This window comes from Schistocerca gregaria, chromosome 5, assembly GCF_023897955.1.
Source record: "Schistocerca gregaria isolate iqSchGreg1 chromosome 5, iqSchGreg1.2, whole genome shotgun sequence".
In the NCBI taxonomy this organism is placed as follows: Eukaryota; Metazoa; Arthropoda; class Insecta; order Orthoptera; family Acrididae; genus Schistocerca; species Schistocerca gregaria.
In genome coordinates this window covers 236,872,708-236,886,047 of record NC_064924.1, presented here as the reverse complement: position 1 = coordinate 236,886,047, position 13,340 = coordinate 236,872,708, and the positions used below count along the sequence as shown (strand labels likewise).

Here is a 13,340-nt window from a genome sequence, read left to right as displayed (position 1 = left end):
TAAAGCCGAGATGCGCAAGGCATGCTGCACACCGCGACGGAAACCATTTTGGAATTTAAGTGAATCGGCATCCATGCAGCGCAGCCATCTGGACAAAACAGAATCGATACGAAATGGAGTACTTATCGGCTGATTATAATGTAAATCAGCCACACAAACAAAACGAATAGAGACGTGTATTCCCATGGTAGACACTATACTGTAAATAACACTAATTTTAAGAGCATATCATTAGGTGAAACATACATAGTTTTAAGAAAAGGAGCGCGTCGACGCAAATAACTATAAAGAGCGTAGAACACGCTAAATTTGTGAACTTAACATTGGCTATTGAATGTACATAGTTAGAAATAAATATAAGGTTTAAAAGCAGAAAAGAATATACACAGGAAATGACCTATCCAGCTATATAAAACAGGATTAAGACAAGTTTGAAAGAGCAGTAACAACATGTACATTTAAAAGAAAGTGATTAGCACAGAACTTAAGAACTAAGCGACTTACATACAGCACGCAAGTAAGTGACGATGAGAAAGTTAGAATGAAATATACACGTAGAAAAATGTGAGTGACTGAGACGTAAACTATAAAATAAAATATCGTATAAGAATTCGTGACAGGAGCGATTGTGCACTTATAGAACTACACTTCTTTACAGACAACATTAGAAGTAGTGAGCTTAATGCACAGGGAGTGAAACTAGGAAGAGAATGAAAGTGTATTAGAGTAATATGAGTTTATTTATATTTGTGAGAAGAAATAAATATGATAGTGGTGCCAATGTGAGGGTCCCACAGGTATATGTATATAAATGGAGTCGATGTGGAAGATTTTTTTTATAAATAATTATATTGGTATACAACAATGAACAGGAAGATGAATATTACAATGGTACCTAGGAAAGGGCCGTGAAAGTGATGTAAGAAAGAACAGATAATACATTTTTGAGTCTTGTATGAGAGTGGAAAGCAAAGTATGATGATACATGTATGGTAAATAATTGTGAAAACAAACATCTTGAAAAGCAGTGAAGAGTAAAGCAAAGACAGCGAAGTCAATAGTGCAAAGGTACACAGAACATTTAACGTACAACACAACACAGCAATTGGGCACACATACATCAGAATGTAAAACAACTTAGCATGAAAACTATTTCCTTAGCGACTAACTGTTAAAGCTTGAGCAACCATAAGGTGAATATAAATGAAAATATAATATACAATTCATACGAGGGATGAACACAAAATGCACTGAAACAATTTTTGCTACAATGAGTTCTTGACACATGCAGTAGCGAAAGCAGTACGTTTAACATAAGCACCTTCTTTAGCAGGAATGAATTATGAGTGAAATTACACATGACAAAAATACATTAAAATTACCAGTCACACATTACAAAGTAAACATGTATATGTCATCACACAAATAAGGCAGATATACAGCTTGAAATATGTGTACATGCATGTGAAATATTATGATGATTAACAAGCAGTGATGAAGTCAAGATTGTCAAGGGATAAAACATTTCCCACACTGGCTCATGAACGAGCACTCATAAATCTTGTACATAGCATGAAGGATTGTCAGATACCTAGGATAGAATAAGTACACTAACGATGCACTACAAGTAGCAATATTGGAAGTAGCTTGATCTCTGAAGTGGGCCTTAGGAAATCCTCTTTTGTCCATGGAGTGAGTAGTGCTGGAATTTATTTTCTCTGTGTAGTTGTGCAGGCAAAAATGCGCAGGAGGTCAGTCCTGCAAGACAAGAAAATAAAATCAAATATTCAGAATAAGTGCAAGATTCCTTCCTACGTATTAGTGTGCAAGATGGTGCATGTCATGGAGTCCATATACGAAATGTGAATGTGAATGGTACATTCATTTTTCAAATTTATTATTGTCAATGTCTATGTCTATGTAAAATTTATGTACTATTGTCAATTTTATGTGAAGATTTATTCTTGAAGGAGAACCATTTATATATGTATGTGAAGTGCAACATGATGGATGAGTAAAATACTCACACGTGTTAAGTGATACAAAAATAGTAAGGCCTGATAATAGTGTAGTGGCTGAACCATGATAAGAGTAAACGCTACAGCCTAGCGAAGTGAATACAGTGAGTGTGATGCGTGTGCGTCGGAGAAATCAGAGTAAATCCGTACAACAATAAATTGATGTGTGAAGACCGCCTAACTACAATGCATGACGGAAGACAATGCTGAATCCTGCAGTGTAGCCCTTACCTCCAATTTCATTGGCAGAACACTTCATCCAGGTGCTACATGAGGTATTGGTGAATCCGTCATATCCAGTCTCCAGCCTGGACGGCTTACACAACACTGACTTCATAAGCCTGGAGCGACATTACAGCGGATTCATGGACAGTGCTACTTTTCACATGATGCTTGCGTCACAGTGTGGGCGCGTTAAACAATGAGCTGCTGCTACCCATAAGTACAGAGAACAATGAGGCAACGTGTGAGGAAAGGACGCCTTCTCAAAATTGCCAGTGAACCATAAGTAAATGAGAAAAACAATTTTTAAAACAAAGTGGAAGGACAGTCTAAGAAATTTAAAATTTTCCCTTGTTCATACCATACAAGTTAACAAATGCAAGGATAAATGACAAACTAAGACAGTAGCACATCGCCGTACGATTATGTAATATAGATGTATGTGAATTTTTTTATGTGCATGACTTTGCAATGGACAAAGAAATGAAGCTTTGTAAATATACTTGTAGTAGCATAAGGGTGTAAAACACCATTGACTTGCACCAAGTAACCAAACTATGAGCCCCAATGTAAATAAGGCTACTGTATATTGTCTCCCTAAATAAAGAGACTTATTTCCAACAGCATACAGTAGGGGCCCATTTGTGATGTACCTTTTGCCTTTCTTGCTTTTATGTTTTCGTTTTTTTTTCAAAGGCAAAAAGAAAAGATAAAGTAGTAGCCCAGCGCAGAGCCTGCGCCTACCATAATGTATTTTTGATTTTCAAATGTTAAAAACCGTAAGATGTTTTTCCTGTTCCTCTGCATTAGGGAGGACTCGCTCTCTGTTAATGAACAAAGGCAGACACACGTTATTTTAGAGCGAAATCGGCGGTAGCAGTTTTGGTTGTGAGACTGACTAAAAAGTATATATTCTTATATCCATAGAAGGAAGAATATAGTATTATTTCACCAGTGAAACATTATTTGAATCATCGTCCTAAGTATAAAAATATATAAAAACCCAAGAAGCCCACCTGTGTACTTTGGAGTTATTATGAAGATCCGATTACAAAAATAACGAACACACTCAAGGTTATGTAGATGGATATGGCGGTCAGACGTAGTATTATTAATTGGTAAGCATAAATCTACAACCATTTAGAGACTATTTCGTTTATGTGGAACTAATATGAAAAGATTCTTTACCCATTTAGAGGCATATCTCAGACATGCACTTGTTCAACAAGCAGAAAAATTAATCTCATTATTTCCACATACCTAAACATTTTTATTTATTTTTTATATTATATTATGATACCAGTTAGAGCACTAAGAATGTGAATCAGTATATAAGTTCAAAACTAGGTATAAAGAACATATAAGAAGCTGGGAGTATGAAAATAGCCATTCTACATTCGTCAAACACCTGACATAACATGGACATGAACCATCCAACATGGAAATAGACACGAAAGCTATTAGAGTGAATCATCACAACAAAAAGCTCCTGACATCAGCAATAACTTTCCAATCATGTTAGCCACTAAAAAAATAACAAATAGAAATCTGAAACATAACCAGAATAAGTAAATAATGAATCTTGCTCTCCCTCTTCTCTCTCTGTCTGTCTCTCTCTCTCTCTCTCTCTCTCTCTCTCTCTCTCTCTCTCACACACACACACACACACATAAGAAGCCAACACACTATCACACAATGAACGACACATTTACACATAACAAAATACACATACACACATGCAGATGCACAAAACAAATGAAAAATTTCAAACGACATACACACACCACAAAAAAAGACGAAAGATAAATACACATATACAGTTGACAACACTACAAACTGCAAACACACAAACAGATGTTGGTCACAAAATGAAAAAGTGCAAGGGATGTAAGGTGCTCTGTTGTAACAAATGTTGGTGAAAAAAACGCCAGAAATCGGCCAGCTGAAGCATGGGGCTAATGAACACATCCGCAACCGCACAAAAGGGTTAACAGCACTGAAAATCGTAAGTAACAGCTAACTATAATTTCACCTCAAGAAATTTTTGCTACAAATGCTGATTCTCATCTGAATAAAGAAGACAAAAAAGATGACAAAATGAAACACAGTAATATAGTGCAATCACTACATAATACATTTATTATATGTATAAAAAGAAACATGTATCACAAGCAACTGAAGATACTTCACAAATAAAAGAAGTGAAACGCATATGACAATGAAAAAACTGTCATTCATTTAGTTGCATATATGGAACACGCCTACATGAATTTCAAAGCAACCAAAGAGTGACGGAAAACAGAACAAATCACGAAACTTCCTACCTGATTTAAATTGTGTGCCATACCGAGACTCGAACTCGAGACCTTTGCATTTTGTGGGCAAGTGCTCTACCATCTGAGGTACCCTAGCACGACTCACTACCCATTCTCACAGCTTCAGGTCTGCCAGTACCTTGTCTGATAGGAAGTTTCATATCAGGGTGCACTCTGTTGCAGAGTGAAAATTTCATTCTGGAAACATTCAGTAGACTGTGGCTAAGCCATGTCTCCACAATATCCTTTCTTCCAAGACTGCTAGTTCTGCAAGGTTCGCAGAAGAGCTTATGTGAAGTATGGAAGGTAGGAGACGAGGCACTGGCAGAACTGAAGCTTTGAGGAAGGGTCGAGAGTCATTCTTGTGTAGCTCAAATAGTAGAGTAGCCGCCCGCGAAAAGCAAAGATCCCGAGTTCGAGTCTCGGTCCGGCGCACAGTTTTAATGTGCCAAGAAGTTTCATATCAGTGCACACTCCGCTGCAGAGTGAAAAACTCATTCTGAGAACAAAAGATGATATTTTGCTTCTCCTTAGCTTCAAACAGCTTTTATCAATACATCACCTGTTTTCACTGCGTACATGAAACAGAAAAAAAATTCTATAACAGAGCAGTCACAGTAAAATGTCATACAGAAAATTATTATTTATCATATCGCCCTGCAAAATGGTCTTCAATATAATGAAACCCTCGTTTCTAAGGTATTGATATTTTTGATTTTAAAATTAAATAAGAAAGTAAAATGTCGACGAAGAGAGGATACATTGCATTGCCTGCCAGCAAAAAGGAAGGATACGCCGTCAGAAAAATGAGATAGAAGGCGTTGAGCTTTTTACTCCAAAAAATTCTTTCTTTACTTAGCTACAAGCCCAGGCGTGCTCGTCGAAGCAGCAAATTGGTGACTCGAGACTGTATTGCCGTTATTTGTCAATACAAAGAAATAGTTTGCGAGTCATAATTACGATCGGACTTCGTTAAAAACATAAACTGCATTCTCGGCTTACAAATGTTTTAATGTGAAAACGACAGCTCACTTATGGCGCACGATCATTGGTTCACCAAACTGGCTTCTTACATCTAATGCAGGAGGCCAAAAAATATACAAAAGGCCATTTTTATTTAGATGCACGGCTATGCCCTCAAGACTCATTTACAAAATTTAAGACATAAACGAGTGGGAATAGTCTTGTGTACATGATGATCTTTGACATTGTGTACTGTATCATTGGTGGAAATCGACCAATCGCGAGGACGCAAATTTCAAACAGAATTTTGACGTTCAAACGGGTGTTGTTTATGAACAGTTTATGATTTATCCAATTCTAGTGGCCGAGAAAAAGAAAAAATGGCTTTGATACAGTGGCAGGACGTTGTTTTTAACTGGGTGAGGACCATAGCCTTTTTAATTAAGTGCTTTTCGGTGTGTTAAAAGCTTGTGAGGAGGAAAGGTGTGTTGTTAGTGGGCGAGTCGGGATGCGTTAGGATTAATTTTCCGTGTATAGTTAGGTTGTAGGTGTGATTATGTTCGAAGTTTTTTTCGAGTTCTGTATTTGTTGTTACAGATTAACTGTGTGTTTGATGACGTCGACGTCACATGTTTTACGAAGGGTGCCCGTGGAAGATTGCTGGCTAGGCTTCTGAAGCTAACGTAAGTTTCTTTTAGGTGTAACCGATGCTAATTTTCTAGCATTAATTTCAGCACTATTAAATTTTTAGTAGTATGTATGTCGATTCTCCACGTGTGTGCGTCAGTGATTACTTGTCGTAAGAGAAAGGAAGTTACGGCTGAAGCCAGTATCAAAACAAATAAAGGGTATTCCTGGCGAGACAGCGATTGAGAATGTGAAAGATTACGGTAACAATTGGTGTGTAGTGTAGCCTAATGTTTACCTTTGCATCATTTAACGCGCTTTACCTCGTTGTTGTGGTTTTCAGCCCAGAGACTGGTTTGATGCTGCTCTCCATGCTACTCTATCCTGTGCTAGCATCTTGAACTCCCAGTACCTACTGCAACCTACATCTTTCTGAATTTGTTTAGTGTATTCATCTCTTGGTCTCCCCCTTCGATTTTTACCCTCCACGCTGCCCTCCAATACTAAATTGGTGATCCCTCGATGCCTCGGAATATGCCCTACCAAGCGATCTCTTCTCCTAGTCAAGTTGTGCCACAAATTTCTCTTCTCCCCAATTCTATTCAGTACCTCCCCATTAGGTATGTGATCTACCCATCTAATGTTCAGCATTCTTCTGTGGCGCCACATTTCGAAAGCTTCTTTTTCTCCTCTTGTCTAAACTATTTATCATCCACATTTCACTTCCATACATGGCTACACTCCATACAAATACTTCCACAAACGAGTTCCTGACACCTTAATCTATACTCGATGTTAACAAATTTCTCTTCTTCAGAAACGCTTTCCTAGCTATTGCCAGTCTACATTTAATATCCATTGTACTTCGACCATCATCAGTTATTTTGCTCCTCAAATAGCAAAACTCATTTACTGCTTTAAGAGTATATTTCCTAATCTAATTCCCTCAGCATCAACCAACTTAATTGACTACATTTCATTATCTTCGTTTTGCTTTTGTTGATGTTCATCTTATACCCTCTTTTCAAGACACTGTCCATTCCGTTCAACTGTTCTTCCAAGTCCTTTGCTGTCTCTGACAGAATTACAATGTCATCGGTGAACCTCAAAGTTTTTATTTCTTCTCCATGGATTTTAATACCTACTCCGAATTTTTCTTTTGTTTCCTTTACTGCTTGCTCAATATACAGATTGAATAGCATCGAAGAGAGGCTACAACCCTGTCTCACTCCCTTCCCAACCACTGCTTCCCTTTCATACCCCTCGACTCTTATAACTGCCATCTGGTTTCTGTACAAATTGTAAATAGCCTTTCGCTCCATGTATTTTACCCCTGCCACCTTTAGAATTTGAAAGAGAGTATTCCAGTCAACATTGTCAAAAGCTTTCTCTAAGTCTACAAATGCTAGAAACATCGGTTTGTCTTTCCTTAATCTATTGTGTAACATAATTCGGAGGGTCAGTATTGCTTCACGTGTTCCAACATGTCTAAGGAATCCGAACTGATCTTCCCCGAGGTCGGCTTCTACCAGTTTTTCCTTTCATATGTAAAGAATTCGTGTTGGTATTTTGCAGCCTTGGCTTATTAGGCCTTATAGTTCGGTAATTTTGACATCTGTCAACACCTGCTTTCTTTGGGATTGGAATTATTATATTCTTCTTGAAGTCTGAGGGTATGTCACCTGTCTCATACATCTTGCTCACCAGATGGTAGAGTTTTGTCAGAGCTGGCTCTCTCAAGGCTATCAGTAGTTCTAATGGAATGTTGTTTACTCCCAGGGCCTTGTTTCACCTTAGGTCTTTCAGTGCTCTGTCATACTCTCACAGTATAATATCTCCCATTTCATCATCATCTGCATCCTCTTCCATTTCCATAATATTACCCTCAGGTACATCGCCCTTGTATAGACAGTCTATATACTCCTTCCACCTTTCTGCTTTCCCTTCATTGCTTAGAACTGGGTTTCCATCTTAGCTCTTGATATTCATGCAAGTGATTCTCCTTTCTCCAAAGGTCTCTTTAATTTTCCTGTAGGCAGTAGACCTATCTATCTTACCCCTAGTGATATATGCCTCTACATCCTTACATTTGTCCTCTAGCCAGTCCTGCTTAGCCATTTTGCACTTTCTGTTGATCTCAGTTTTGAGAGGTTTGTATTGCTTTCTGCCCACTTCATTTTGTATTATCTCCTTTCATCAATTAAATTCTATCTCTCTTCTGTTACATAAGGATTTCTAATAGCCCTTGTCTTTTTGCCTACTTGATCCTCTGCTGCCTTTACTATTTCATCTCTCAAAGCTACCCATTCATCTTCTGCTGTATTTCTTTCCCCCATTCTTGTCAATGGTTCCCTAATGCTCTCCCTGAAACTATCTTCAGCCTCTGGTTTAGTCAGTTTATCCAGGTCCCATCTCCTTAAATTCCCACCTTTTTACAGTTTCTTCTGTTGTAATCTACAGTTCATGACCAATAGATTGTGGTCAGAGTCCACACCTGCCCCTGGAAATGTCTGACAATTTAAAACCTGGTTCCTAAATCTCTCTCGTACTATTATATAATCTATCTGAAACCTCCCAGTATCTCCAGGCTTCTTCCATGTATACAACCTTCTTTCATTAATCTTGAACCAAGTGTTAGCTATGAAGTTATGCTCTGTGCAAAATTCTACCAGGTGGCTTCCTCTTTCATTCCTTACCTCCATTCCATATCCACCTACTATGTTTCCTTCTCTTCCTATTCCTACTATCGAAATTCGGTCACCCATGACTATTAAATTTTCGCCTCCCTTCACTATCTGAATAATTTCTTTTATCTAATCATACATTTCATCAGTCTTTTCGTCTGTGGAGCTAGTTGGCATATAAACTTGTACTACTGTGGTAGGCGTGGGCTTCATGTCTATCTTGGTCACAATAATGCATTCACTAAGCTGTTTGTAGTAGCTTACCCGCATTCCATTTTTTTTTCTTTTTTTCTTTTTTTTTTTTTTATTTAATTCATTATTAAACCTACTTCTGCAGTGCCCCTATTTGATTTTGTATTTATAACCATAGATACGAAGCCCACACCTACTACAGTAGTAAAAGTTTATATGCCAACTAGCTCTGCAGATGACGAAGAAATTGAAGAAATGTATGATGAAATAAAAGAAATTATTCAGTTAGTGAAGGGTGATGATAATTTAATAGTCATGGGTGACTGGAATTCGGTAGTAGGAAAAGGCAGAGAAGGAAACGTAGTAGGTGAATATGGATTGGGGCTAAGACATGAAAGAGGAAGCCGCCTGGTAGAATTTTGCACAGAGCACAAATTAATCATAGCTAACACTTGGTTCAAGAATCATAAAAGAAGGCTGTATACATGGAAGAAGCCTAGAGATACTGACAGGTTTCAGATAGATTATATAATGGTAAGAGAGAGATTAAACAACCAGGTTTTAAATTGTAAGACATTTCCAGGGGCAGATGTGGACCGTGACCACAATCTATTGGTTATGACCTGTAGATTAAAACTGAAGAAACTGCAAAAAAGGAAAAAAGGTGCGAATTTAAGGAGATGGGACCTGGATAAACTGAAAGAACCAGAGGTTGTACAGAGTTTCAGGGAGAGCACAAGGGAACAATTGACAGGAATGGGGGAAAGAAATACAGTAGAAGAAGAATGGGTAGCTTTGAGGGATGAAGTAGTGAAGGCAGCAGAGGATCAAGTAGGTAAAAAGACGAGGGCTAATAGAAATCCTTGGGTAACAGAAGAAATATTGAATTTAATTGATGAAAGGAGAAAATATAAAAATGCAGTAAATGAAGCAGGCAAAAAGGAATACAAACGTCTCAAATGAGATCGACAGGAAGTGCTAGGCAGGGATGGCTACAGGACAAATGTAAGGATGTAGAGGCTTACCTCACTAGGGATAAGATAGATACTGCCTACAGGAAAATTAAAGAGACCTTTGGAGAAAAGAGGACCACTTGTATGAATATTAAGAGCTCAGATGGAAACCCAGTTCTAACGAAAGAAGGGAAAGCAGAAAGGTGGAAGGAGTATATAGAGGGTCTATACAAGGGCGATGTACTTGAGGACAATATTATGGAAATGGAAGAGGATGTAGATGAAGATGAAATGGGAGATATGATAATGCCTGAAGAGTTTGACAGAGCACTGAAAGACCTGGGTCTTAACAAGAACCCTGGAGTAGATAACATTCCATTGGAACTACTGATGGCCTTGGGAGAGCCAGTCCTGACAAAACTCTACCATCTGGTGAGCAAGATGTATGAGACAGGGGAAATACCCTCAGACTTCAAGAAGAATATAATAATACCAATCCCAAAGAAAGCAGGTGCTGACAAATGTGAAAATTACCAAACTATCAGTTTAATAAGCCACAGCTGCAAATTACTAACGCGAATTCTTTAGACGAATGGAAAAACTAGTATAAGCCGATCTCGGGGAAGATCAGTTTGGATTCCGTAGAAATGTTGGATCATGTGAGGCAATACTGACCCTACGGCTTAACTTAGAAGCTAGATTAAGGAAGGGCAAACCTACGTTTCTAGCATTTGTAGACTTAGAGAAAGCTTTTGACAATATTGACTGGAATACTCTCTTTCAAATTCTGAAGGTTGCAGGGGTAAAATACAGGGAGCGAAAGGCTATTTACAATTTGTACAGAAACCAAATGGCAGTTACAAGAGTCGAGGGGCATGAAAGGGAAGCAGTTGTTGGGAAGGGAGTGAGACAGGGTTGCAGCCTCTCCCCGATGCTTTCAACCTGTATATTGAGCAAGCAGTGAAGGAAACAAAAGAAAAATTCGGAGTATGTATTAAAATTCATGGAGAAGAAATAAAAACTTTGAGGTTCGCCGATGACATCTTAATTCTGTCAGAGACAGCAAAGGACTTGGAAGAGCATTTGAATGGAATGGGCAGTGTCTTGAAGGGAGGATATAAGATGACCATCAACGAAAGCAAAATGAGGATAATGGAATGCAGTCGAATTAAGTCGGGTGATGCTGAGGGAATTAGATTAGGAAATGAGACACTTAAAATAGTAAAGGAGTTTTGCTATTTGGGGAGCAAAATAACTGATGATGGTCGAAGTAGAGAGGATATAAAATGTAGACTGGCAATGGCAAGGAAAGCGTTTTTGAAGAAGAGAAATTTGTTAACATCGAGCATAGCTTTAAGCGTCAGGAAGTCGTTTCTGAAACTATTTGTATGGAGTGTAGCCATGTATGGAAGTGAAACATGGACGATAAATAGTTTGGACAAGAAGAGAATAGAAGCTTTCGAAATGTGCTAGAGAAGAATGCTGAAGATTAGATGGGTGGATCACATGACTAATGAGGAAGTATTGAATAGGATTGGGGAGAAGAGAAGTTTGTGGCACAACTTGACCAGAAGAAGGGATCGGTTGGTAGGACATGTTCTGAGGCATCAAGGGATCACCAATTTTGCATTGAAGGGCAGTGTGGAGGGTAAAATCGTAGAGGGAGACCAAGAGATGAATACACTAATCAGATTCAGAAGGATGTAGGCTGCTGTAGGTACTGGGAGATGAAGCAGCTTGCACAGGATAGAGTAGCATGGAGAGCTGCATCAAACCAGTCTCAGGACTGAAGACCACAACAACAACAAACCTGTATTCACCTGACCAGAAGTAATCCTCCTGCCACCAAACTTCACTAATTCCCGCTGTATCTAACTTTAACATATCCATTTCCCTTTTTAAATTTTCTAATCTGCCTGCCCGATTAAGAGATCTGACATTCCACGCTCCGACCCGTAGTACGTCAGTTTTCTTTCTCCTGATAACAACGTCCTCTTGAGTAGTCCCCACGCGGAGATCCGAATAGGGGACTAGTTTACCTTCAAAATATTTTCCCAAGAGGACGCCATCATCATTTAACCATGCAGTAAAGCTGCATGCCCTCGGGAGAAATTACGACTGTAGTTTCACCTTGCTTTCAACAGTTTACAGTACCAACACAGCAAAGCCATTTTGGTTAGTGTTAAAAGGCCAGATCAGTCAATCATCCAGACTGTTGCCCCTGCAACTACTGAAAAGGCTGCTGCTGCCCTTTTTCTGGAACCACACGTTTGTCTGGCATCTCAACAGATGTCCCTCCTACGGTAATACTATCTGTATCGCTTATAAAAACTAGAACTGAAAGTTAAATTCAGAGGTAATGAAAGGCTCCACCGCCCCCCCTTTTTTTTCTCCATGATGAATATATATGGTACATAATCCACTAAAATGTCTCATTAAAAAATAATAGAACAATGAAGAAATGCAAGCTCTATTTACAGTTGCTTTTGTAATGTAACCGAACAGTAATTGTTTGAAATTGACTGTATTACGCCCTCTTAATCCTCAATACCAGGGCATTTTCCATAATGTGGATTACCACCTAGGGGGAGGGAGCACTTTGTGCTCACCGTACAAAGAAAAAACAAAATAATCTAAAAATTGTTAATAGGTGTTGAATTATATTAATTAGGCATAGTCCATATGAATTCACTCAGGCAAGGAAAAAATCTTACCTCCATAGTCTCGGACATTATTGAATTTAGCATATGTTAAGGAACGCTTATTTTTTTGTTTTCTCAAAAAAAAAAAAAGAAAAATCTGGGGCGTGCAGCCCTCCCAAAGATGACACTGTGCATACCAATTTGAAAATACAAATTTTGGAAAAAAAATTAAAATGCTGTGTCTCTGGAAAAGTTCTAGATATTTTATTGGTTTCTTTATTGAAAGACAATTGCTGTATGATTACAAAGAAATACCCCATTTGGACTTATCTGCCAAAGTTCTTTCACTATAGCATTCCAAACTTTTTGTAATATATGGAAATACTTTTTTTTCCTTCAAAGAAGGGCAGTCCATAAAATTTTAATCTCCCCCCCCCCCCCGCCCCCTCCAGTCCCTTTCTGTTTATTAATACCTTATAGTCCTACATTCGGGTCGACAAGCATCCGATCCCACCCGTCGGCTTTGACCCGTGACGTGTGTTGTGGTGTGTGCCCTCTGGTGGTATGTTCAGAGCTTTCGTTTGTGTGGTGTAATGGGATCAGTTTGGTCTTGCTGATTATACAGAATTGTTCGAGTGTTGGCTGTGTTTGTAGTGGAATTCGTTTCAGTGAGTTAACGATTTAGTGGTTTTGTGTGGAGGTTAATTTAGTTTTGTTCGCTGTA

The 13,340-nt window shown here is 38.5% G+C and overlaps 1 protein-coding gene across 2 annotated transcripts in view; it reads left to right on the top strand.

Moving 5' to 3' along the window:
- The first annotated feature begins 5,772 nt into the window (after positions 1-5,772).
- The window catches only part of LOC126272312 (myosin-11), a 256,577-nt gene continuing 249,009 nt past the window's right edge, over positions 5,773-13,340 (top strand). Inside the window, exons 1-2 of one of the 2 annotated variants that reach the window (XM_049975092.1) lie at positions 5,773-5,937; positions 6,116-6,201. In XM_049975092.1, the coding sequence (XP_049831049.1) occupies positions 5,899-5,937; positions 6,116-6,201 (125 nt within the window). In that variant the 5' untranslated portion in view covers positions 5,773-5,898. The remainder of the gene's footprint in view (positions 5,938-6,115; positions 6,202-13,340) is intronic. The other variant, XM_049975093.1, reaches the window with a different exon arrangement.